Source organism: Ursus americanus, chromosome 19, assembly GCF_024610735.1.
Source record: "Ursus americanus isolate L20-20 chromosome 19, mUrsAme1.1.p, whole genome shotgun sequence".
In the NCBI taxonomy this organism is placed as follows: Eukaryota; Metazoa; Chordata; class Mammalia; order Carnivora; family Ursidae; genus Ursus; species Ursus americanus.
Genome location: NC_142145.1, coordinates 13,623,296 through 13,650,550, shown reverse-complemented (window position 1 = coordinate 13,650,550; position 27,255 = coordinate 13,623,296). Strand labels below are relative to the sequence as shown.

Sequence of the window (27,255 nt, the reverse complement as noted above, 5' to 3'; positions counted from 1 at the left end):
GGCGTGTTTCTTTATTTTGCAAGACTGCTTCATAGGAGGAGGTGTGCTTTCATCACGAGGGAGACAATATCTACTTCTCTCTTTTTTTGGTGATATTAACATCTGTTATTGATCAATACCTAGCTCCACTAATTCATTAGCTATTACTAAATACATTACTCTGATTCTATCTTTCCCTCTTCATTTGTGAGCTAGAATACTTCAGGGAAGAAACCTTCCCCCATATGTACTACAGTTACCCAGTGATACAGTTTTTTATAGTAAAGGCAAGGTAAATGTTCAGTTCTTTCTCTTTACTTACCAGTTTTCTAAAATAATGAATTGATTTACCCTCTGATGGTGACTAGTTAGGTGATTTGTTTTGTTCAAGTGTCATAAACTCATGTATTTTCAAATATTTGATATAATTCAGTGCATTGCACTTACTATCTTTTGGTGCCCAAATTATCCCATCTTTGGCCATTGCAAGGCTTTTCAAGTTGACTTCCCAAGTCCTTTTGACATTAATTTGCAAAATGAAATGGAATGGAGGGAGAGAGAAATATTCTAGGATATAAATAGTTTTAAAGAAGATCAGTCAGGTGTAAGAGGTTCTACAGATTCAGAATCAACAAGAAATGGCAACTGGTATGATATGAGTCGCAAAGGAAAGATCTGAGATTTCTTTGAAAACTTGCAGGAAGAAGACAATATTACATTCTAAGGCAGCCCATTTCATTTTTAGCAGCTCTGTTTTTTACAAATTACTCTTATCCTGAGTTAAAGTCTCCCTTCCTATAATGTTTCCTCTCTAAAATAGGTTTCATCATCTGGCAGAGAGGTGGGGGGAGTGTTACAGACCCCTTTGTAAAACTGATAAAAATGTAAACTTCTCTTCAGAAAAAATTGCTGTAATGTATTGGTTCTTTGTTGGAAAGCTTTGTGTAAAATAGATACCTGGGTCCTTTATACCATATGGAAAGAGCCAGAATAACAGGATTAGGCCAAGGCATCTGTATTTTCAGTAAGTCCTTCAGGTGATTGTGATGTATATCGGTAGAGCTATACATATATATACAGCTATGCAGATATATATTTATATCTAATTTTTTACATGTAACATTGGTATTTGTTAAGTCTTCTGAATCTTGTCTTCTCCAGACTGAATGTCCCAGATGCTTTAACATCTTTGTTGCCCTCTAGTTAGAATATCATTAAAATGTGATAGTACTCCAATATTATCTGACCCATGTATCCTGTTTTTCTCAGTGCAAACTAAAATCATACTTACCTTTCAGCTTACAGTATTGTTCTACAGAAAGAAAACGAAACTGTAAACTTAGAGCATTAAGGAAAGGCATTAGAGAAAATCTAGGACTTGAACTGAGATTTAAAGGATATTTAGACACCAGATAGAAAGCAAGAGATAAGTTAAAAATGTTTTGAACACAAGCTCGGCAAGCTTGACTCAAGGGGAACTAGAACTTGAGCCATAGTGGTTGGTTAAAACACACACACTCCCAAGAATTAAATTGCTATGTTTCTTGAATGCTAAGCACACTTTATCTTGTAGGGAGTAAGTAGCCATTGAAGATTTTTGAGAAGGGATAGGATATGAAGAAGTGATTATTTCAGAAGTTAATGTGATCATGCAAGAAAACCAGATCTGAGATTGTTGGAATAATTCAGTCGGAAGGTATTGTCAATGGAAATAAAAATAAATGATGGATGTTTCATAGAATAAAATGAAGGATTTGATGATTGGTTTTATTATTTTTTTTAAGTTTTATTTATTTAAGTAATCTCTAGGCCCAGTGTGGTGCTCCAACTCATGACCCCAAGAGCAAGAGTTACGTGCTCTTCTGACGGAGCCAGCCAGGCACTCCTGCTGATTGATTTTAAATAGAAGAGAGGGAGCCATTATATTCACTGTTGGGAGGAGAGGAAAATGGTAAAACCACTAACAAATAAGGAAATAAAAATGGCGAATCATTTCTAAAGTTAGGGGGTGAAAAAAAGCTTGATGTTAGCTTATCTAACAAACAATAGTAATAGGACACTTTTTCCAAACTCCTTATGGAGATGATATTTGAAACTTCAAGAGAAAGTTTCGGTAGTAAGTTCTGTAATTGAAGAACCAGGAGCCAAACACTGAACCTTATGGAGGATTACTTTGTGGGAAGAGAAAAGGCAGCAGGAGACAAGTAGTCAGAGACAAGGGAGCGGCCAGGTTGGTATACTGGCAAAAGAGCTGTGGGAAGAAGAGATTTTCAAGATGGGAGTCGTGGTCTGGCATTTAACCTAGTAATTCACAGAGCACACCTTTAAGAAATACAGAAAACCAGAAGTTCTTGGTGGCAGCACGTACTTCATCTGTAGTTTCAGTGGACATCTGCTGAGCTCCTGCACCTCGCCATTCACTGCCCTTGACATGTTCAAACGTACTCTCTCCTTTAGTCCTCAGAATATTTTGCAGCAGTAATTGCAATCTGTATTTTTCCATTGAGGAAAATTGAATGAGAGTGATCTAAAGCATATTGGCCAAAGCCACAGGCCAATAAACTGGGTTTATTGTTGGATCACTGAAAAATTGTACTTGATCAGTGTTCTGTTTGGTATTATGATAAATTAGCAATCTTTAGTAGTTATTTAGATTGTGTTTACTCCCTGTACAGAAGGTTGTTCAAAAAGAAAGAAGAAATGGATTTAAAATTGTTGATTGAAACTAATGCAAGTGGCAGTTGAGGACATTCTCCCTTGCCCTCCCAAAAGTAATACATCATAGGATTGTTATCAGCACAGCATATAACACCTCACTGTGATTTAATTTACTCATTTGTGAAAATAGGGATAGTGTCTATCTTCCAAGGTTGCTATAAGAATCAAATGAAGTGATGCTGATAATAAGAAGAATAACTACTAATACTTACAGCAATGCTATTAAATGCCTGGCACTGCTAATAAGCAGTTAATTATTATTGGTTAGTATCTACACTTTTATAATTCTTAATAGACCTATGAGGTAGGCAATAGACTTATCTCCATTTTACAGATGAGGATTACATTACAGATGAGATCAAATAACTTACCCAGGGTCACACAGCTGCCAGACAACAGAGCCAAGATTCAGTCTCACTGCAGACTAAATTGCTTCTAACCTCTACACCATACTGCTTCCTTTATTATAAAAGATGAACATGAAGCTCCTAACCTAGTATGGTACATAAAAACTCCTGTCCATAAATATTAGTTTCCCTTTTATGATACCAATTCAGAATGTATTTATTAACATTATTACTAAAGAAATGAAAAAATTGATATTTTAGTTTTTTAATTGCTTTACTTGAATTTTAAAATTTCTTTCCTAGCTCAATGTCAATTGCTGCAAGCTTAGTGAGTGAAGATACAAAGACCAAGTTTTTGAACAAAATGGGCCAGTTGACAACATCAGGTGCCATGTTGGCCAATGTGTTTCAGAGAAAGAAGTAAAAGCAGGAAGGAAGCCCCCAGTAAACACTAAGATGGACTCAAGCAGACTGGTTCCTTGTACTTGAAGTACTTGCCTTTTTTATTTCCTTGTTTTATGTTCTTGCATTATAATTTTATCCTAACCTCCAAAGATATTTGCACTGCTTTTGATTATTGCTGTATATCTGTTAATTTTGGAGTTATAACTGTGGTGATAGAAAATTGAGTTTATAGTCTGTACCAAGTCCCTCTTCTATGTTCTTGTCTTTCAGAATAATTTTTTTATATATATATATATATATAGTGAAGAGGTTTTTTTTTAATTTTTGAATGGGATATTAGCAAATATCTGTATTATACACTAAGCTATTACAATGGTACTTAAAATAATGTAAATTTGAAGTCATTGTTATAAAGTAATAAAAGTGGAGATTACTTAAGTATTTAAATTATGAAAAGAATAATGCAGACTTTTTATTGTTTCTTAACTGACTAGAAAGAGCCACCAGCATTACTCTGTGCCTTTTGGACTTCAGTTTGTGTGTCTGTAGGAATTATGTGCATTCCATTCACACAGTATTTTATAATGCTGTGATGAATTTGAGTTACAGATCCTACAGTAAGTAGATTATAATGAAACTTTCCATATTTCAGAGCTCTCATGAATATTCTTTAAGTGCTATTCAAACCTCCCCAGCACTTACATGCATATAACGGACTTACCAGAGGAAAGACAGCACATAACCATGGGGAGTGGTAACCAAGGTGAATTTTACAAACTGATACGTAGTAGTTTAAATATTCAAAAATAAATGTAAGTAAGAAGAGCTAATAATTGTGAAGTTCTTTCCCAGATTTAAATGCACAGGAAAATATGGTTTGAATTTGAAATTTAACACTTACTTATATAAAATATTTTATTTAAGATATTTTCTAATGATTTTAATTTCAGAGATTATCTTTTCATTCTGTGCGTTACAGAGAAGTACCGAAAAGTTAAGGACATTTGGGGGCTGCTTTTTTCCCTCTAAACTAAAAATGACATTAGCTAAATTATTATTGGTTAGTTAACACCTTGTCCCTTAAAGTCAGTGACTATTCTTGTGTTTGGTACGTATTACATAGAGTCTTAAGTCAGTGTACAGTTCCACTGGAATTTGACAGTTGTCTATAAAGTAATGCAACTTGAAGTAGAAAAGAGTGGTACTGGACATAGAAGGGGGTGATTGGTTTGAGGGGTTAATATGAGGCCTTTTTGAAAAATGAATATTTTGATAAAGAGAATTCTTGTTTGAGCACAGTTGATGCACATAGGTGATTCTCATGTTTGTTGTATAAGCTGGTTTAACACACTTGGAACATAGTTGGATTACATTCACTTCCTGGGAAAGCTAGCTTACCACACAGTCAAGCTTATAAAATAAGTTGCCATAAACAAAGCCATTTAAAAAGTTCATTCTGGAATTATTTCTTTTACCTATAGTGACATAATTGTTACAATTAACTAGTCTTTCAGAAACTGTTGGATTCTAGGCATTCCTGAGAAATTGAAAGTGGCTACCTTTCATGTCAAAAATGTTGATCTATTACAAATAAAATGTTTTTGCATACTTGTTTTTGTTTTGTTTCTGGCTATGTGTATTTATTTTATTTTGAAACACTATATATTCTATATCCAACCAAAAGGAAATGAGAAAGAATGTATTCATTAAAATGTACTGTGTTATTTAAGGAATATAATTTACATAAATTACCTATTTAGTTTACTTTTCCTAAAAAAAAAGATTGTTGCTATAAAATGAGTATATTTCAGAGACAGTTTAAAGAAATTGTTATGGCTCTCATTTGCTTTGAAATACAGTAAAATAAGTATATTCGTTACCAGATGAATGAATATAAATATTTTTATCGTGATAATTTTTTATCAATTCGTGAATCCATTTATCTAAATGCTAGTGGTTTCTTTAAAAGGCAACAGCTAGTAAGATACACAAATATGTTTCAAGGGAGTCTCTCTTATTATGCTGTTAAGTTTCTTATATGTCAATAAGACTTCATGTTTATTTTCACAATGATTTTTAAGGCAAACTGTAGATTCTTTAAAGACAAGACAGACTAATCACACTAATCACTGAAACTGAGTGTGTTCTTCCAAAACAGGCCATGAAACTCCCATACTCACTCTTTTTAAAGAGAAATAAAAACAGTACAGTATTCGACTTAACAAAAAACTAAGTTTGCAAAGTAATGAATAGCTAATTTGAAATTATGCCTGTGTTTCTAAAGCAAGCCAGAAATTAAAATTTTAGAAACCCAGAAATGCCATAGTTAGCAATTCTGAATTACTCCAAGAACGATGCTTGAATGGTAGCAGTGTCTAACTTTACACATGGGTGTCCTTGACTTCATTTGTTTGCACCAGTCATCTCTTTTGATAGATAACTTGCTAAACATCAAACGGACTTAAAACCTGAATGAAATTGTTAAGCAATTTTAATGGAGTCTCAATTCAAATTGCTATCAAGTTCCTTTTTTAACAGAAAAAAAATACTGGTTCAAATAAATAGTCTCTGATAAAGTTTGGGGAGATGAAATGGCTATGTATTGAATTGTCTTGTCATGACCCCAATTTTTAAGGTAACCTATTTTAGACCATTATTTGAACTTTAAGGACAGAACTTTCTCTAGACACCACCTTGTCGATCTTTGAACTGTGAGAGCTAACTACAGTGAACATTTTGTGCTAGTTACCAATTCCTTAACTATTTTTGTATAAAGAATGTATGTTTGAAGAGTTTTGTAATTAGCAATTCTAATTCCTAAAATTCTCCAGATTGGCTAGGTAACAAAATTCCAACTTTGTCTTGGATGTTAACTCTTTTATAAGCAAACTATGAAATAAATTTAGCTTTCCATATGAATAGATACGTGTTTGAAAGTTCTAACGTAACTTTACAGTGTGCTTGTTTTCGTTACTATTTTTTCGATACGTTTAAAAAATAATAGATTAAAGATATTTGCTGGTAGTAAAAAAAAATGTATCTGGTAGATTTCTGCATCTTGGCAAAATAATTGTATTTGAGGCTATTTTCACACTACAAATGGATGTTCTGCATGCATTCCGTCTGTGGAATTTGCACTGCAATCTCAATCTCTAAGTGGCACATCGGTCTTTCATATTTTCCCTTCAGAACTAACTACAGGAAACTTTGCTTTGATTGCCTTCTTTATAGTTTACTTTGTTTGCATGTTTAAGAAAAATCTTAGGGGCGCCTGGGTGGCGCAGTCATTAAGCGTCTGCCTTTGGCTCAGGGCGTGATCCCGGCGTTCTGGGATCGAACCCTACACCAGGCTCCTCTGCTAGGAGTCTGCTTCTTCCTCTCCCACTCCCCCTGCTTGTGTTCCCTCTCTTGCTGGCTGTCTCTCTCTGTCAAATAAATAAATAAAATCTTAAAAAAAAAAATCTTAAAATAAAAATTCCTATCCACACACCACTCATAAAGTACATGACAATTAATGCAAAGTTAACACAATATAAAAAGGTTTATTTTGATTTTTTTGGTAGTATTTAAATAATTCCTTCAGTTCAGTATGGTGACAAATGTAAATTATTTTCTTTCCTTAAGAGTCTTCAGTAATAGCTGGAAAATTCTGTCCAAAGCATATCTATATTAAAAAGTATATTACTATTTTAATATCCTTTTATTACATTAAAGACTTATCCATTATATTTATTTCAATTAGGTCATTGCGCAAATAGATTTCTTGAGGGACTTTAGTAAAATTTATGTTGTCTGTAAACTGGCATTTTTGTGTTATATGTAATAGATACTAAATTTTTTGTCAGTGATGTTTTTAGGGTTATCATTTGTTGATAGTCTACTTTTTAAAACTTTTTAGGGGCGCCTGGGTGGCTCAGATGGTTAAGTGTCTGCCTTCGGCTCAGGTCATGATCTCCAGGTTCTGGGATCAAGCCCCATGTCAGACTTCCAGCTCAGTGCGAGGTCTGCTTCTCCCTCTCCCTCTGCCTCTCCCCATTGCTCGTGCTCTTTGTCTCTCTCTCTCTCTTTCTTTCTCTCTCAAATGAATAAATAAAACCTTAAAAAAATAAAATAAAATGAATTTTTTTAAAACTATTCTTACTAGAAAAACAACCCCTTTTTAATTGTTGGCATTTCTAACCTGAGATATTTTTAAGATACGCATTTTCAATGAAGCTGAAAATGTTATAAGTATCTTATGTAACATGTACATTGCTAAGTAAATCTAATGATTTTTCATTGACTTTACAGTTTTATAGATGCTTTATCTTCATTTCTGATAAATACTTGACACTCTTTATATTTTTAGCATCCTCTGTTCATAAATCTCCATGTCATGTATTAAGTTCACCTAAGGTGAACACTTTTCATAATGTAAATCACTTCCTAATTTCTTTTTTTGTATGAATTTTATAAATATAGCTCCCTTTCTAGCAAATTCTTTTTTGTCTTACCATCAATAAGCATAGAAATAATAGCACACTCTCTGTTCCTTACAGGACTTTATGAAAATTACATAATAGTAAACCTGAAAGTGCTTTAGCATTTAGTATGAAAGTTCAAAGTAGAATAAAATAAGCCCCTGAATAACTAAAGCATGGGGAACTGTGGATAACCTCCTCCCCCCATACTTTTTTTTCTAGTAAGTTATAGGTTACCATGACATGCACCATTTACCTAAAATTGCAGTAGAAGGCAGAACCACTTTTGATTGTTACTTTTGCCTACTTTAACCACTCCCAGAGTTTCCAACGTAGTGAAGACTGGTAAGATAATTTTACTTTTTGTTTACCAAAACTTGAAATTAAATTCTTTTTCAAAAGCCTAATAAGTGAATTAATCCAATAAATTAATTTTCATTACATAATTTATTTAGATTTTTTAAAGACTTTATTTACTCTCTGCAACATCACTCATGTCTTTTAGTATATATTTGATTCTTATAGTAATTGACAGCTTTCTTTGATATTTAGCTTGAACTTCCTTATAACTGAACTTTTCATACTAATTGAAGAAGAACAGGAACTGCCATATCTTGAAAATAATTGGTTCCCAGTGTTATCTAAGAGAAGGAAACTCTTCAGTTAACCATTGACCAATGATTTTAAAAGTTATAATCCTGTTTTTTTTTAATTTTGTTATATTAGTCACCATACAGTACATCCCCAGATTTTGATGCAATGTTCCATGATTCATTATTTGAGTATAACACCCAGTGCACCATGCAATATGTGCCCTCCTTAATACCCATCACCTGCCTATCCCAATCTCCCACCACCCTCCCCTCTGAAGCCCTCAGTTTGTTTCCCAGAGTCCACAGTCTCTCACGGTCAGAATCCTGGTTTCTTGCAGGCACTACAAAAGTATTCAGATCTTAGGAGGTAAATGCTGCATACCAAATTTGGAGAGACCATTTTGTTTTATTTGTCATCCTACTGAAACACAGTGTTGTAGTGTAATCATCCTTAAGAGAATCATGGAGAGGCAACAGACTAGAGACGGATATATGTCCTGATTTTCAAAAATGAGAAGCCAATAGATAGGACAAAATGTGGATTACCATTCTAAATCTATATAAAGCCTCTTGAGGGCCTTTTCTGACTACTCAATCAAAGTAACCCCTGTAATTCCCTAAGATCTCCCTGGTTTTTCTTTTTCATAATTACTCTTCTCAATACTCATTTTCTTGTTTTTTATTGTCTGTCTCTTTCACTAGACTCAGCTCCATGAGAGAGAATGTTGTCTATCCTTTTCAACCAATGTGTCTCCGGTATTTGAAGAATGCCTGGTGTATGATAAGTACTCAACATTAATTGAATCAATTAATGAATTGTGAGCTTGATACCAATTCCATGCAAGTTTGCCAATTAGATTAAAAGGATGAATCCCCCCAGAAATGAATTAATTTACTGAGACTACATGCCAAACTGACCGAAAGTCCATTTCATAGAGCTATTATATGGTATTGATCAGGAGAATTGTGTAGGCCTGTGCATCTTGACCTCAGCAAAGTATTTGACTTTGTTTCTCATAATGTCCTTGTTTATATCCAAGGTAGACTATATGGAATAAATAAAAGTGCGAAAACGAGTTGTGTCATGTGTGTATGGGCTAAAAATAGCTCTACAGAGTTTATATTTATATCTGGCTCTCTGGGCAGGACCTCTTATCAACACACCTCACCAAGTCTTCCAAGTGATGTGTAAGTGTGGAGAAGCCATCCCTTTCTAAAGATTGTAAAGTCATTCACCATTCAACATACATTTATATAGGACCTATTTTGTGCTAAGCATGAATGAGACTGACAGAACAGAGCTTACAGCCAGGCAGGGAAACAAACAAGTTGAGAAAGTAGGGCTGAGAAAGACGTACTTTAGTTAGGGGGATTATCTTTATGGTTTGCTTTGGAAGACATCCCTGAGGTAACATTTTACCTGAAAACGAGGAATAGGCTTTAACCATGTTTTCACGTAAAAGAGAAAAAAGCAGTATGTGCACAGGCAATGAGATGAGAAATAGTTCTGTGTTCAAGGAACTGGGGGGCGGGGGGGAAGACCAATATGGTTAAGACACTATCAGATGAAATTGGAGATGGGTATAGCCAGATCATACAGAGCTTTTACACTATGATTAGAAGTTAGAAAGGGAAGCCTTTGAATATTTGTAGTAGAATGGCTTAATCCGATTTATATTGGCTATACTTGTGTTTTGTAAGAATGCTTTTGAAAAGAGATAAGTAGAGGCTGCAGGCAGAAGCTAATGAATGCAGTAGTCTAAGGAAGAGATGATGGCAGCCTGGACAAAAATGGAGGGAAAGGATCAGATCTGCAACATTTTTGGAAATAGAACTGGCATGAGATTGGGTGTGAAGAGTGAGGGAAAACCCAAAGATGTTGCTGAGATTTCTGACTCCAATAACTGAATAAAATAATGGGTGCTGACAATAGTGAGGAAGTAAAGAACAAGTTTGGGGGGTTAATCTACATTTCTGTTTTAGATGTGTTAAATTCAAGATGTCTGAGAGCTACCCTATGGAAATGTTAAGTAAGAAGTTAGTTATCTGGATCTCAGGCTAGATTATGGAGTCATCAGTATTTGGATAAATCCATGGGACTAAATGAGATGGCCTGGGACAAGAGGAACTGTGGAGAAGAGGATCCAAATCTGAACCCTGGGACACTCCCCATTCCTCAAAATCCACAAGAACAACTACTAAAAGGATCGGGAGGAGTGTACAGTGAGATAGTAGGGAAACCAAGAGAGTGGTTTCATGGAAGCAAAGAGAAAAGCCTTCTAAGGAGGGTCAGTTGCTACCCATAGGTCGAGATGAGGATCGATCTGAAGCCCACTGGAAGATTAAAGTCATTGATGACCTCAATCGTAGTTACAGTGGATTGATGGAAATGCAAACCTGATTGGAGTGGGTGAAAGAGAGACAGTGACTAGAGATGACGGCTCTTTCAAGACATTTTGCCATGAAGGGGAGTAGAAGTACTGGCAGCTATAAAAGAACAGGAGGTCCCAGGAGGGTTTTGTTTAGTCTTGTTTGTAATAGGAGAAATTAGATCATGTTCATAAGCTAATGAGAGTAAGCCAGTAAAATGAAAGAAGGTGATGATGCAGCAGCAGTAATGAGCAAAAAATGTGCAAGCGAAGTCCTCGAGAAGGCAAGAGGGGTTGAGATTCAGAGCCCCAAATGGAGGGACTGGCCTCTGTTGTAGGGGAGAAGGCAGAGAATGCATGTGGAGGTGATTCGGTAGATTTAGTGGTGGGAAGATAAGGGGGTTTCCATTTAATTCCTTTATTTTCTCAGTGAAGTATGAAGCACAGAAATTAACTTGGCTGGCATATGGGAAGTGTTAAAGGTTTGAGGGGAAAGAAGGTAGAAGTGGTTGTCTTTGAGTATGGCAGAATGAATTACTGAGGGAATTGCAGGATTGCTAAGCAATTTTGAAAGCCCATTTGAGAATAGTCATTGTGAATTTAAAGAGAGCTAGTTCACTATATGTTAACTAACTGGAATTTGAATAACAACTTTTAAAAAATAAATACAATAAAGAGAGCTAGTTAACACAAGTGAAATTTTTCTCCAGCCAGGAGCATCTATTCAGGAGCAGGTATAAGGTATCAGAGCATGAAGTATAAACAGGGCTGGGTTTTTCTAGGTGCTTAAGAGGAGGAGAAAGGACAAGGGCTTTAAAGTTACTTGTGAAGGAATGATTATAGTGATGGACCATAGAATCCAAACCGGAGAAGGGGAGACAAGAAATACTGGAGTGAGGGGGAAAATAAATAATCTGAGGGATGGGTCCCAATAAAATTTTTAAAAATACATTTTAGTGAAAATATTCAAGTAGGTGAACTGGAAAGATACTTCCTTTGGGACTAAAAATGAAAAGCAAATAAGATACCTGTCCTACCTCCAGGCTGTAAGGTACAGAAGTTTGTTAGAACAAAAAATGAAAAGCCTCCACTTAGAAGCTTAGCAGAGAAAGTGGTATCTTAGGGGTAGCCAGGATTCAATTACAGTTGACCCCTTGAACGACATGGGTTTAAACTGCACAAATCCACTTATACATGGATTTTTTTACAGTCTAGTACTGTAAATGTATTTTTTCTTCCTTATGATTTTCTTAGTAACATTGTCTTTTCTCTAGCTTACTATATTATAAGAATATGGCATATTATACATATACAAAATATGCATTAGTCAATTGTTTATGTTATTGGTAAGGCTTTCAGTCAATAGTAGGCTGTTGGTAGTTAAGTGTTGGGGAAGTCAAAAGTTATATGCAGGTTTTTGATTGTGTAGGGGTCTGTTCGTGAGATATATTGGTCTGTAGTTTTCTTGTAATGTCTGTTTCTGGTTTTAGTATTAGGGTAATGCTGGCCTCGTAGAATAAATTAAGTATTCCCTTAGTTTCTGTCTTCTGAAAGACTGCAGAAAATTGGTATAATATCTTCCTTAAATTTTGATAAGAATTGATTGGTAAACACATCTGGACCTAGTGCTTTCTGTTTTGAAAAGTTCTTAATATTTTGATTCAATTTCTTTAATAAATATAGGCCTATTCTGATTCAGAGTTTTGACAGATTGTATCAAGGAATTGGTTAATTTCTTTTTTTTTTTTTTAAGTAATCTCTACACCCAACATGGGGCTTGAACTCACCACCCCAAGATCAAGAGTCACATGCACTACTAGCTGACCCATCCAGGCACCCTGGAATTGGTCCATTTCATCTATCAAATTTGTGTGCACAGAGTTGTTCACAGTATTCCTCTATTATTATCCTTTTAATGTCCATGGGATCTGTAGTGATTTCCACATCCTCTTTCATTTCTGATAGTAGTAATTTGTGCTTCTCTCTGTTTTTCTTAGTTAGCCTGGCTAGTGGCTTATTGGTTTTATTGATCTTTTCAAAGAACCAGCTTTTAGTTATGTTTATTTTTTCTGTTGATTTCCTGTTTTCAATTTCATTAGTTTTTGTTTTCTGTGTTGTTGGGGTTTTTTTTGTTTGTTTGGTTGGTTGGTTCTGATTTTTTTTTTTTTTAAAGATTTTATTTATTTATTCGACAGAGATAGAGACAGCCAGCGAGAGAGGGAACACAAGCACGGGGAGTGGGAGAGAAAGAAGCAGGCTCATAGCGGAAGAGCCTGATGTGGGGCTCGATCCCATAACACCGGGATCACGCCCTGAGCCGAAGGCAGACGCTTAACCGCTGTGCCACCCAGGCACCCCGGTTGGTTCTGATTCTTATTGTTTCTTTTCTTTTTATTTTGACTTTAATTTGTTCTTTTTCTTTTTTTTTTTTAAAGATTTTATTTATTTATTTGACAGAGATAGAGACAGCCAGCGAGAGAGGGAACACAAGCAGGGGGAGTGGGAGAGGAAGAAGCAGGCTCATAACGGAGGAGCCTGACGTGGGGCTCGATCCCACAACGCTGGGATCACGCCCTGAGCCGAAGGCAGACGCTTAACCGCTGTGCCACCCAGGCGCCCCTAATTTGTTCTTTTTCTAGTTTCTTAAGGTAGAAGCTTAGATGACTGATTTTAGATCTTCCTTTTTTGATGTATGTATTCAATGCTGTAAATTTCCCACTAAGTACTGTTTTTGCTGCCTCCCACAAATTTTAATAGGCTGTGTTTTCATTTTCATTTAGTTTGAAATAATTTTGTTATTTCTCTTGAGATTTCTTCTTTGACATGCATTATGTAGAAGTTTCTTAAATCTTCACATATTTTGGGATATTCCATTTATCTTTCTGTTATTGATTTCTAGTAATTCCATTGTGGTCTGAGAGCAGACGTTTTCTGATTTCCATTCTTTTGAATTTGTTAAGATGTGTTTTATGGCCCAGAATGTGGTCTATCTTGGTGAATGTTCCATGTGAGCTTATGAAGAATGTGTTTTCTGCTGTCACTGGATGAAGTTTCCAAATGTCAATTATATCCAGTTGATAGATGATGTTATTGAGTTCAACTATGTCCTTACTGATTTTATGTCCATTTTTGAGAGAGTTGAGGTCTCCAACTATAATAGTGGACTCATCTATTTAATCCTTGCCGTTCTGTCAGTTTTTGCCTCACATATTTTGACACTCGGTTGTTAGGCACATACCATTTTAGGATTGTTATGTCTTCTTGAAGATTTTACCCCTTTCTCATTACATAATCCCCCTCTTTATCCCTGATAACATTCCTTTGTCTGAAGTCTGCTCTATCTGAAATTAATACAGCTACTCTTGCTCTTTTTTTTCTTTTATTAGTATTAGCATGGTATATCTTTCTCCATCCATTTACTTTTAACCTATATGTGTCTTTATATTTAAGGTACATTTCTGGTAGATAACATATAGTTCAGTCTTGTTTTTTAATCTACTCTGACAATCTCTTTTGACTGGTACATTTCAATCATTGAGCTCCAAAGTATTGATATAGTTGGATTAATATCTACCATATTTGTTACTATTTTCTATTTGTTGTTCTTGCTCTTTGTCCATATTTTTGTCCTCTTTTTCTTCTTTCTGTGGTTTTAAAGAAGAATTTTATATGATTCCATTTTCTTCCCTTTCTTAGCATATCAACTTACTTCTTTTTTTTTTTTTACCAGAGTTTCCAATATATATTTACAGCTAATCCAAGTCCACTCTCAGAGAACACCAGAATGCTTCAAAGGTAGTGTAAATACCTTATAATAACAAAATAATCCTAATTCCTTTCATTCCTTGTATTATTACTGTCATCCATTTCACTTATGTGTAAGTATATATAAGCACATATATAATATACACATAAGCATACACAAATCAAACACATTGTTGATACTATTTCGAAAAACTGTTATCTTTTAGAGTAGGAAAAGTAAAAGTTTTTATTTTACCTTCACTTATTCTTTCTTCAGTGTTTTTCCTTTGTTTACATAAATCTGAGTTTCTGACCAATATTATTTTCCTTCTATTAACTTTTCTTGTAAGGCAAGTCTACTGGCAACAAATACATTCAATTTTTGTTTACCTAAGAAAGTATTTCTCCTTCACGTGTGAAGGGTAATTTCACAGGTTACAGAGTTCTAAGTTAGTGAGTTAGTTCTCTCAACACTTTTCATCTGTGCACTCCGCTCTTGCATGGTTTCTGAGAAGATGGAAGTACTTATCTCTGTAGGTAAGACGTTTTTTTCCCTCTTGCAGGATTTTTTCTTTATCTTTGATTTTCTTGAAAATAATATGCTTAAGTGTATTTTTTCTGGCATTTATCCTGACTGGCATTCTCTGGGCTTCTTAGATCTGTGGTTTGGTGTCTGATATTAATTTGGGGAAATCCTCAAGTCATTGTTTGAAAGATTTCTTCTGTTTTCTTTCTCCCTTTCTTCTCCTTCTGGTATGCCCATTATGCATATGTTACACATTTTGTAGTTATCCCGCAGTTTTGAATATTGTGTTCTGGGTAATTGTTTTGGTGTGTTCGTTTTTTCCCCCAGTGTTTTCTGTTTGCTTTTCATTTCTGGAAGTTTCTATTGAGATATCGTCGAGTTCAGAGATTCTTTCCTCAGCCATATCCAATCTATTAACAAGCCCATTAGAGGCATTCTTCCTTTCTGTACAGTGTATTTCATCTCTAGTGTTCCTCTTTGGTTCTTTCTTGGGATTTCCATCTCTCTGCTTACATCACCCATCTGTTTTTGCATGCTGTCTACTTTATCCATTAGAGCCCTTAGCGTATTCATCATAGCGGTTTTTTAATTCCCAGTCTGATAATCCCAATATCCCTGCCATGCCTCATTCTGCTGCTTGTTCTGTCTCTTCAAATCATCTTTTTTGCCATTTGATATGCCTTGCAATTTTTTCTTGATAGCCACATATTCTGTGCTGGTAAAAGGAACTATTGTAAATAGGACTTCAATAACGTGGCAGTAAGGTGTGCGGGAGGCAGCAAATATTCCATAGTCCTGTGATTAAGGCCTCAGTTTTTAGTGAGCCTGCGCCTCCGGACTGCGAACTCAACAAGTGTTTCTCAGTTTTTCTCTCCCTCTTAGGTAGGACAGACAGGTGAGAGTGAGCTAGAATTTGATAAGTCTCTTCACCAGGTTAGTTAGGCTCTAATAATACCCATCAGGTTAGGCAGTGGTTAACTAACCCCTGAGGGCAGGTCTTGTTCAGAAAAACAGAGTCTTCTGGTCCATTTCAAAATGGCTCCTTTTCCTCTCACTCTGCCAGAAGCACGGGAGACTTTTCTCTGATAGTTACTGTGAGAACCTGGTTGAGCTTCTCGAGGTAAAATTTACAAAAGTAGGGAGAGCCCTCCACAACTGGAGGTCCCCCTGGAGTTTTTAGCTCAGACCTGCCCACTCTGAGCCTCCAGCAATTCATCAATTACAGTTCTGGTTTTCCTACCCCAGCACTGATTCCCAAGGAGATCTCAGCTGAGTTTCTGACCTGATAACTCATGATTCTCTGTATTTGCCTGTCAGTCTCTAATTTGGGGGGGAGAGGGAGCAGGTGTGTGCCCTGTGACCTCACTTCTCTTATGGATTTGAGAAGATCTGTTGATTTTTCAGTGTGTTTGGCTTTTCATTTATTGTCGGGACAAAGAGGCAACTTACCAACTCCCTGTGTGCAGAACCGGAAATGGAAAGCAGCACGGGTTGTTGTTTTTTTTTAATGCAAAACAGAAAAGAGGGTAAGAGTCATATAAGGCTGAAGGAGCAAAGAAAGAATGTGTAGAAATATTATTTGAAAAGCAAACTGGCCAAGAATTCTCTCAAACTGACAAGAATCATCAAGAAGGTCAATGAACCACAAACCAGGGTAGATTCAAGGAAAACTAAGCCTACATATGTTACAGTAAACCTGCTGAAAACCAAATACAAAGAGAAAATCTCAAAAGCAGCAACTATGAGACTGATAGTTTACTTACCAACAGAAACAAAAGAATGATATCTTTAAAATGCTGAAAGGGGCACGTGGCTGGCCCAGTTGGTGGAAGATGCGACTCTTGATCTCTGGGTCGTGATCACATTGAGTGTGAAGCCTACTGAAAATAAGAATTAAATAAATAAGTAAGTAAGTAAGTAAAATACTGAAAGAAAATAACTGCTACCCTAGAATTCTATACTCAGCAAAAATACCTTTTACAATGAAGGTGAATTAAGATATTTTTAGACAACCCTTGCCCCACCACCAAAAAAAACACCCCACAATTTGTTATTAGCAGACCGACACCGAATGAAAAACCATAAGAAATTATTCAAGCAAAAGGAAAATGATCCTACATGGTACCAATAAAATTAAAAAGTTAAGATGGAAGGACATATTCCTATTACCAACACAGAGGGGTCCCTGGCCGGCTCAGTCGGTAGAACGTGTGACTCTTGATCTCAGGGTTGTGGGTTCAAGCCCCATGTTGGGCGTGGAGCCTACTTTAAAAAAACAAAAACTTTAAAAAGCTGACACAAGAAGAAACAAAATCTCAGTAGTTCTAGATCTATTAAAGAAATTGAACTTGTAATTTCACACTATGCCACAGAGAAACCCCAATGCCCATATGACTTCATCAGTGAATTCTACCAGATATTTAAGAAAAAAAATAATGGCATTCTTACACACCATTTCAGAGTTCTTCCATATATTTCACAGTCTTGCCCAGCAACATCCTGACACCAAAAATGGACCCAATTCAAAAAGAATAATGACAGGCCAATCTCTTAGATATGAAACCTCTTAAACTAAATATTAGCAATCTGACTCCACCAACATGTGAAATAAGCCAAATATCCTTCACCAGTAAAATGATGAATAAAGTGTGATATATTCCATACAATGGAAATTATACAGTAATGAGCTAGATGATTCTCACAAACAATGTTGAACAAAAACCAGGCACAAGATAATACTACAGTGCAGACTCCATTTATATGAAGTCCAAAGGCAGACACAGTGAATCACTGGTATTCTAATTAAATCTATCAAGAAGCAAGAGGGGGGTAACAATTAAAGGGGCTTTGGGGATTCTGTTCTACTTCATGATTTGGGTGCTGGCTCCATGTACATCTTCATTTTATGACAATTAGCCACGCTGTATGCTTGATGTATGTTCTACTTCAATAAAAGTGCTGTTGAAAAGAAACCGTTCTGTCTCAATCTAGATGGCAGTGCTAGTTGTCTACTGTGGCCAGTCTGAACCTGACGGTCTGAAAGCAGAAGTGCCGTCAGCATATAGGATAATACCTGTGTTTGTGTTCATATGTAAGGGACATACAGCTACTTTGTCTCTTGTATCATTAAAGTAGAGCTAAGAAGAAAGGAAGTAGAGGAAATACACATTCTTTTTCTGTTTCCACTTGACACCATTTTATCTGTAACAAAATATCCAAATAGTAGTGATAACTACTAATTTGACAGTTCAGTTCAGAAATTCATTTATTTTTAATACCAAATCTATAAAACTAAAAAAAAAAAAATTCTCATCTACCAAAACAAGCAAGATAGGTTTCCGTGTATACAGTTCAAAATTTCTCATAAATTTTCAGGTTCTGTTTGGGTATCACTACAGGATAGTATTGTGCCTTAATTTATCTCTGAATCAACACTGATTTATCAATGCCTTACTTTTGTTTAAAAAGTGTTTTATGGGCGAGATGAGAAGAGCAGAACATAACAGGGTAGGTAATAAAAACGTTTGTATTTATTAGTAAGTTTTCACTGAAAGAAAGATTTGTGATGTCCTACATTTACTTAATAACGTTGCTTTTTTTACGTATTCTCTCTCGCTCCTTACCACAGTAACAGTAACTGTTTTGATATCATCATGTCAAAAAATAAGGATTTCATTAGCAAGATGGTGCCTGTGTTTTCTGGTGCCTAAGTGAAGATTAAAATGTTACATTAAAATTAAAATACTACATTAAAATGTAATATAAGACTCAAAAGCCATCCACTAGAAACCAAAATGATAGCTACGTTTTTATGTTACCTTTTTGGTTCTGAAAACTAAAGAGCTCACACAGAAGTGGGAAGTAGTGGGGATTTCCAGAGGGAGATGCACGCTAGCCATGCAGAAGAGTTTTCATATAAACCGATGATTCCTGTATCTGCATGATGTACTTTGTTTTTCCTTAGTACAAGTAAATACAATTCATTGTCAGCCGATGACTTTTTAAACTCAGAAACATTTAACTTTACTAGGTACTAAAATATCTTTTGCTTAAAATGTATTTTTACATTTATTACATATAACCAAAATTTAATTGTACATGTGCTGGTAAACGTGGGGCTTCTTAAATCATAAGTAACATCTAAACTAGTTTCTGTAAATGATGAACAACCTGCCTGTAATGTGTGCATCCTTCACTTAAGAGAGAAAAACAGTATTTGAAATAACTTCCATGTTCCTAATAATAATAATGCTGTTTTTATAGGAAAGATGACATCCTCAGGCCCATTTTAGTGGATTTTGTTAACAAATGCTATTCTACGTTAATATTTATAAAATATTTGAATTATGTGAGTATAGTTCTGTAAATATAGAAATAGAGTCTTCAAAGAGTAATTTAGGTTTTTTTAGATCAAGCTCTTCTTTTGCTAGTAGATTCAATGTGTTAACATGGGCGTTCTTTTGTTCAAAGTGCTTCCAAAATCAGCATACTCACCTCTGGGGCTTTCCAAGCAGAAGTTTAAGTCCTTTAATCTTTTTTGAGAAAAGAAGGGGGTAATGTTGGAAATGTGCCAGGAGCAAGCCTTGGTATTTCTCATGAAGTGCCACAGTGAAAGTACCCTCTCCACAAGTCAGTTCCTTGTAGCAAAATCCTAATCTCATCTGGCTTTCACACCATTACTTTTTCTAGAAAGCCTGTCTCCACATTCCAGACAACAGTAGTCCAGATAACTAAAGTTGTTAATTTCTTCTTTCCCTTCATCAACTCACCTGATAGTAAAAATCTGTGCTTAGTGAGACAGGATAACCCTCCAGAGCCAGATAACCAGGGTTTGAATCCCAGTTCTGCCACTATTGGCAAGTGACCCTAAGGCAAGGTATTAACCACTCTGTGCTCAGTTTCCTCATCTGTAGAATAGGACTAATACTATTCCTTACAAGGCTGTGGCAAGGATTAAATGAACTTGCATGCTTAAGTATGCTATTAGTGTTTGCTATTATTATTGCCTTTCTAGAAACTTCCTTTGTGTATATAAATAAAATCATGTTTATGATTATTTACAAACATGGGATATTACTCTGTAACTTGCTTCTTTTACTTAGTATATGATAGACATCTTTCCAAAACCACTTAATATTCTTAAACAGCTGCATTATATTCTATACTATGAGGGACTAGAAATTTTTCTACCATTTCTCCATGAACACTCACATTTTTTTCTTTTTGTGGTTTTACAAAAATGCTAAGGTAAATAAGCATCCTTGTATGTCTCTCTTTATGTCCTGATATATAAGAATCCAAGACATGGAATTGCTTTTTCAAAGGATATTTGCACTTTCAATTTTTTTAAATCAGCACTACCAGAGTGCTTTCCAAAAGCACAAAAGTAACTGGGCAGTCTGCACAGTAGGCAGTCACAGAGCAAAACAAGTAGTATGACTACAATAGCACAATGCCAGGAGGGGAAATGCAAGTATGCTGCTCTAAGGTCCTTACACTATACATGACGTGGCAGAATTGTATCCGAAGGTGGACTGTGATAAGTTACAGATACTGTAAGCCCAGAGGTAAAAAATAAAACAAGGAGGTATATAAAATAAGCTAACAGTGGAGAGAAAATGGAATCCTAAAAAATAGTCCAAAAGAAGATGAAAACATTGGCACTAACAGAAAACAAGTAGCAAGATCGTAGACTCAAAATTTACCATCTCTATAATCACATTAAATGTGAATGGTCTGAAAACTCCAGTCAAAAGATAGAGACTGTCAAAATGGATAACATGAAAAAGCAAGACCCAATTACATGCTGTCCTTTTTTTTTTAAAGACTTTATTTATTTATTTATTTGACAGAGAGAGAGACAGCCAGCGAGAGAGGGAATAGAAGCAGGGGGAGTGGGAGAGGAAGAAGCAGGCTCTCAGCGGAGGAGCCTGATGTGGGGCTTGATCCCAGGACTCTGGGATCATGCCCTGAGCTGAAGGTAGACGCTTAACGACTGAGCCACCCAGGCGCCCCTTAATGTCACTTTAAATAGATAAAAATTTAAATGGAGGGTCCAGGCCCAGGGACGTGGCAGAGCTGGACGGTCTGCACTCCCAAGGCTCTGGCCAGAACTTTCTTTACCTGGCACATTTTCTCACCTGGGCTTTGCCTACCTGATGCACCGCTGAAACCCACTGACGACAGGGCAGCTGCTTCCTCTTTCTTAACCTTACAATAGCCCTCTCCATCTTCTTCCTCACCCTTGGGGCCCTTCTGTGGCCCCAGGATGTCTCCTCCCCTCTGAGATCTGGCTCCTCCTCTGGCTCAGAGGAGTTTGCTTTGAACCTTTGAACCCACCAATCAGCATCACACACCCTTAGGCCAAGGCAACCTCATGGGTATAGGGTCCCAGGGGGTCGGAGGCGGGGCTGCAGAGGCCTGGGTGCGGTCCAGTGTCCCCCCTCGGGCCACTTGGCTGAGAATGTGGTAGGGAGGGAAGGCAGTATATTGGGTCCCTCCAGGCTGACCTGCCTCTCACCGCTTCTCCCCCTGAATCCTTGGTAGTCTTGTCAGTGGGAGATCATGTCACTGTCCCCTTGCCTTCTCAGCCCTACAGAGCCCTCAAGTCTCAGGCATCTTCATCCATGGTGACCAGGCTTGTGTGCAGATGGGCAATGACTGCTGGGAACTCCATTGCCTGGAACGGGTGTCCAACCTGATGGCCAGATGCCAAATGACAAGACCATTGAGGGAGTGGATGACTCCTTCAACACCTTCATTGAGACAGGTGTTGGCAAGTATGTGCCCAAGGCAGTGTTTGTAGACCTGAAACCCACCAACATTGGTGAAGTTTGTACCAGCACCTACCGCCAGCTCTTCCACCCTGAGCAGCTCATCCCGGGCAAGAAAGATGCTGTCAGGGGCACCTGGGTGGCTCAGTCATTAAGTGTCTGACTTTGGCTCAGGTCATGATCCCAGTGTTCTGGGATCGAGCCCCGCATCGAGCTCCCTGGTCAGCGGGAAGCCTGCTTCTTCCTCTCCCACTCCCCGTGCTTGTGTTCCCTCTCTCACTGTGTCTCTCTGTGTCAAATAAATAAAATCTTTAAAAAAAAAAAAAAAAGGAAGATGCTGTCAATAACTATGGCCCTAGGCACTACACCATGGCAAGGAGATCGCTGATCTCACCTTGGACCAAATTCACAGACCAGGGCACATATTTCTAGGGCTTCTTGGTTTTCCACAGCTTTGGTAAGGGTACTGGTTCTAGGTTCAATTCTCTGCTGATGGAACCTCTCTGTCAATTATGGCAAGAAGTCTAAGCTGGAGTTCTCCATTTACCCAGCCCCCAGGTTTCCATAGCTGTAGTTGAGCCCTACAACCCCATCCTCACTACCCACACCACCCTGGAGCATTCTGATTGTGCCTTCATGGTAGACAACGAGCCCATCTATGACATCTATCATAGAAACCTCGATACTGAATGCCCAACCTACATTCACCTAAATAGGTTAATAGGTCAAATTGTGTCCTCCATCACTGCTTCCCTCAGATTTGATGGAGCCCTGAATGCTGATTTGACAGAATTCCAGACCAACCTGGTGCCTTTATTCCCACATTTACTTCTCTCCGGCTGCATATGCCTGTTATCTCTGCTGAGAAAGCCTACCATGAACAGCTTACTGTAGCAGAAACCACCGACGCATGCTCTGAGCCAGCCAACCAGATGGCGAAATATGCCCCCTGCTGTGGTAAGTACATGGCTTGCTGCCTGTTGTGCCATGACGACAGGATTCCCAAAGATGTCAATGTTGCCACTGCACCATCAAGACCAAGCGTACCATCCAGTTTGTGGACTAGCATCTCACTGGCCTCAAAGTTGGCATTAATTACCAGCCTCCCACTGTGGTACCTGGTGGAGATCTGGCTAAAGCACAGTGAGCTGCGTGCATGCTGAGCAACACCACAGCCATTGCTGAGGCCTGGGCTTGACTGGACCACAAGGTTGATCTGATGTATGGCAAGCATGCCTTTGTTCACTGGTACATGGATGGGGGAATGGCGGAAGAGATTTATCTAAGGCCCATGATGACATGGCTGCCCTTGAGAAGGACTATGAGGAGGCTGGCATGGATAGTTCTCAGAGAGAGGATGAGGGTGAAGAGTATTAACATGTCTGCTGCAATTTTACACTCTGTTGTCTTGGGACTATCCTATTTCCATTGTTCTGTGAAGCCGTCCATTGTGGCCCTAACTTGTCAACAAAAGTGATTTTTTTATTATTATTATCAAGGGGATATTAAATTGTTTATTGATAACACATAATGAATGATACACAAGCTTTAATCCCATCTATAATTTTATCTGATACCATAATTCAATTTAGATATACTTCATAGCATGTGCCAACAATGATATTGGTAACCAAATAAACTCCATGACTTTCCTTGGGTGACTCTTTTAATGGTAAACTACAGGTCACAACACATTAACTGTCAGTTCAACTACACCAAAGTTTGTGGAGACAATGGCTTCCGTGCCCAAGCGGGTTGCAAGTAAATTTCTAATGGAACCTGGCACCTCCCTGAAGGAATTCTAACTTCACAGCTTACCAAGATGACTTCAAGGAGACTAATTTTACACAGCACATTTTTTTTAAAAAAAGACACATTTATCCAGTGTCATGATTAGACTATTACATTTAGCAATCAACAGCATGGGTACAAAACAAAAAAACAAAAAACCCTACATTAAAGCCCTTTGTTGGAATGCTTTACACTTTCCACAGAACAGACACTAAAACTAAAATAACCTGTTATACAATTACAAATCCAGTCCTCAAGTTTTTTGCCCATACCCAAGAGTATTGTCCAAAACATGTCTTCTTTGCCCTGCTACCACTGTGCTTGGCTGAATTCACATGTCTGTGATAACTAGCTTCCCTGTCACTTCACCGGGTCTCCTCTCCTGCTGAGCTTTGCTTTCTGGCAGTAATGAAAACCGTCTGCCACTGCCATAGCTACCACTGCTGCTGGAACCACCATAGCCACCTTGGTTTCGTGGTTTGGCCAAGTATTGTTCTCCACCACCATAGGGGCCATAGCGTCTGCCTCCAGTTTCCTCCTTTCAAGGGCCCAAAATTTGAAGATTGATTGTTGTAATTGCCAAAATCATTATAGCTTCCGCCACTTCCAAAATTGCTTCCAATATTACCAAATCCATTATAGCCATTCCTGCCGCCACCGTATCTGCCACCACCTCAGCTGCCACCAAAGCCACGTCACCCACTGAAGTTCCCTCCTATGACCAAAGTTGTCATTTCCACCAAACCACCTCCACGGCCACCACCAAAGTTTCCAGAACCACTTCGACCTCTTTGGCTAGATGAAGCACTTCCCATCTCTTGCTTAGCGAGGGCTTTCCTTACTTCCCAGTTTGTGGCCATTCACAGTATAGTATTTTTGAATGACAATCTCGTCTACAGAGTCATGGTCATCAGTTGTCACAAAGCAAAGCCTCTCTTCTGGCCACTGCCTCAGTCAATCACTTCAGTTTTTCCACACTGTTCGAAATAATCTCCTAGATGGTGTTCTTCAGTGCTGCCTTTAATGCCACCATCAAAACTTTTTTACAGATAAGTGGGCACCAGGTCTTTAAGAGTCTTTTCTTGAGACCACTCGCCTTGTGCGGCCTTGCATTCATGGCCTCCTCCACAGGGGCAAACCTGACAAACAACCCCAAGCCTCTGGAGTGCTTGGTGCTTGGATCTCTCATTACCACACAGTCCATGAGCTTTCCACGTTGTTCAAAATGGCTCCTCAGACTCTCGTCAGTTGTTTCAAAGCTCAAACCTCCCATGACGAGTTTCCACAGCTGTTCAGGCTCTTCGGGACACTCTGACTTAGGCATGACAGCCGTGGGAGGGGAGACTTTAACACGCTTACTCACCAGCATCCATGGGCAGAAAGGCTGATGTGTCTTTTAAAGTTTCTATTTTAAATGTAAAAAAAAAAAAGAGAGAGAGAGAGAGAGAGAGAGAGCACTACCCCATGTAAATGCTATTCATAAGAAAGGTGAAGAGGCTATATAAGTAATATCAAAGTAGACTTCAGAACCCAAAGGTTTATCATGGATCAAAAATCATGCAATTCTTCAAGAAGACATAATAACCCAAGATGTTTATGCCTCTAATCTGAGCTTCAAAACAGGGGGTGGGATATTGAGAACTGAAAGGAAAAAATAAACCCACAGTTCCTGTTGTACATTTCCAGTTTTCTCAGAACAAGTAGAAAATGATATTTCAGGGGCGCCTGGGTGGCACAGCGGTTGAGCGTCTGCCTTCAGCTCAGGGCGTGATCCCGGCGTTCTGGGATCGAGCCCCACATCAGGCTCCTCCGCTATGAGCCTGCTTCTTCCTCTCCCACTCCCCCTGCTTGTGTTCCCTCTCTCGCTGGCTGTCTCGCTGTCAAATAAATAAATAAAAATAAAATCTTAAAAAAAAAGAAAAGAAAATATTTCAAACAATTTGACCCAATGGACATTTAAAACCCACTTCACCCAACAACGGTAGAAGATCATACAGAATATTCACTGGGATACACCAGGCACTGGGCCAAAAGTAAGGCGAGTCCATAGTTCCGGCGCTCAAGAAATTCAAAACAGAACCTTCTGTTGACACCGGACGAGTATTTTCACTCAAGAAGTTACCTATTCAAAGCAGCGGGGGCGTGTGCGCGTCCGGCATAGACCTAGAATGTGAGGGAAGATACTCTCCCAAGCAAGGACTAGCAAGTGACAGAACAGTGCCCCGGACGGTGGCCACTTCTACACCTGGAAAGGGGCGCGTCAAGGCCGCTGCCTTGGCAGGGGCGGAGACGGGCTGGTGGCTGGCGGCCCGGAGAAAGATCCTGGAGGAGAGGCAGGAACACTGGCTGCTGGCCGGAGCACTCTGAAGGAGGACTGTAGGAGGCGTGCTGGACGGTATACCGTGGTGACCTTTGCACAGTAGTCCACAAAATCCCCAACGAAGATCCTCTTCTGGTTAATTCCCGAGTGGCGGGGCGTCCACCCTTGCTGGGGAGGCCGGGTCGGCCGGGGCTGAGCGCGCGGGCTCCAGGCGGCCGCGGGTGGGCGGGCTAGGCCTCCGCTACCCTCCATCCCCAGGAAGCCGGCCCAGGAGGTCTGGGCGCAGACTGGTCGGTGCCCGCGACCGTGGAAGCCAGGCAACCCCGTCTGCGCACCGGCGGCGTGCAACATGACGAGCCGAGGGTTGGAAGCTCCGGGCTAACTCACGCGCCCGCTGCTGCAGAGGAGGCGGACGGCGGGGCGGCCCACCCTCAGGTCGCCCCCGCCGCCCTCAGCTCCCAGTGGCCGGGGTCCGCCCGCGCACTGGGCACCGGAAGGCGCGCGCCCCGCGCTCGGGCACCACCTGGCGGGCGCGGCCCGGCCCGGCCGGTGGGGGGCGCCGCGCCGACGGGAGGGGACAGGTGGCGGGGCGGGGCGGGGCGGGGCGCGGCGCGGCGGCCGGGCGGGCGGACCCCGAGGTCCCAGACGGCCGCGCAGCCCGGGCAGCAGAGGCCGCAGAGCGCGGCGCCCGCCCACCGCGCCATGGCCCCGCGCGCCCGGCGGCGCCGCTCGCTGCCCGCGCTGCTCACGATCTGCGCGCTGCTCGGCCCGCTGCAGGTAAGGAGGCCGCCCGGCCGCTCCCGCACCCCGCGCACCCGCGCCCGCGCGCGACGCCTGCCCGGCAGCTCTGGGAGGGACCCGGGCGCGGGGACTGCGAGGCGTCCTGGGACCTGGACGGAGAAGCAGGAGACGGCGGAAAGGGGTTCGCGGCTTGGACGGTGGAGGGACGGGAAGGGCGATTGGAGGGGTATTGGGGCGCAGAGCCCGGAGTCTCGAGACCCCAGCACCCGGACACGGGCTTCCAAAAGTCCACTTTGTGGCAGACTTTGAGGTAGTTATTCAAGTTCCCACGCAGAGTAGCTGCCTTGCGGACACGGCCCCTATTCCCCTGGGAACCGAATAAGCGTGGGGAAAATTCGGAGCCGCCGCCGTGCCCACATTAGTAAGCTCTCCTAAATACGATCTCTCCTTCCAGGCCATTTTGAGCCCCTCGGGAGCGCGAGGCCATTC

General features: G+C 39.4%; 2 protein-coding genes and 2 pseudogenes across 8 annotated transcripts in view; 3 read left to right on the top strand and 1 right to left on the bottom strand.

Annotated features, from left to right (window-relative positions):
* The window catches only part of RELCH (RAB11 binding and LisH domain, coiled-coil and HEAT repeat containing), a 115,108-nt gene extending 100,304 nt beyond the window's left edge, over positions 1-14,804 (top strand). For 5 of the 7 annotated variants that reach the window (XM_045790220.2, XM_045790219.2, XM_087869767.1 and 2 more), the window contains one exon: positions 3,348-5,060. In XM_045790220.2, the coding sequence (XP_045646176.2) occupies positions 3,348-3,468 (121 nt within the window). In that variant the 3' untranslated portion in view covers positions 3,469-5,060. Of the gene's footprint in view, positions 1-3,347; positions 5,061-9,204; positions 12,145-14,601 lie in introns of those variants that run through there. The other 2 variants (XM_087869769.1, XM_087869768.1) reach the window with 2 other exon arrangements.
* Positions 14,805-21,691: 6,887 nt separating this feature from the next.
* On the top strand, positions 21,692-23,670 carry LOC123787444 (tubulin alpha-1C chain-like; annotated as a pseudogene).
* A 131-nt stretch (positions 23,671-23,801) lies between these two features.
* LOC123787443 (heterogeneous nuclear ribonucleoprotein A1-like) lies at positions 23,802-26,568 on the bottom strand (annotated as a pseudogene).
* A 114-nt stretch (positions 26,569-26,682) lies between these two features.
* The window catches only part of TNFRSF11A (TNF receptor superfamily member 11a), a 55,723-nt gene continuing 55,150 nt past the window's right edge, over positions 26,683-27,255 (top strand). The window contains exon 1 of the mRNA XM_045790226.2: positions 26,683-26,802. Within this exon, the coding sequence (XP_045646182.2) occupies positions 26,728-26,802 (75 nt within the window). The 5' untranslated portion in view covers positions 26,683-26,727. The remainder of the gene's footprint in view (positions 26,803-27,255) is intronic.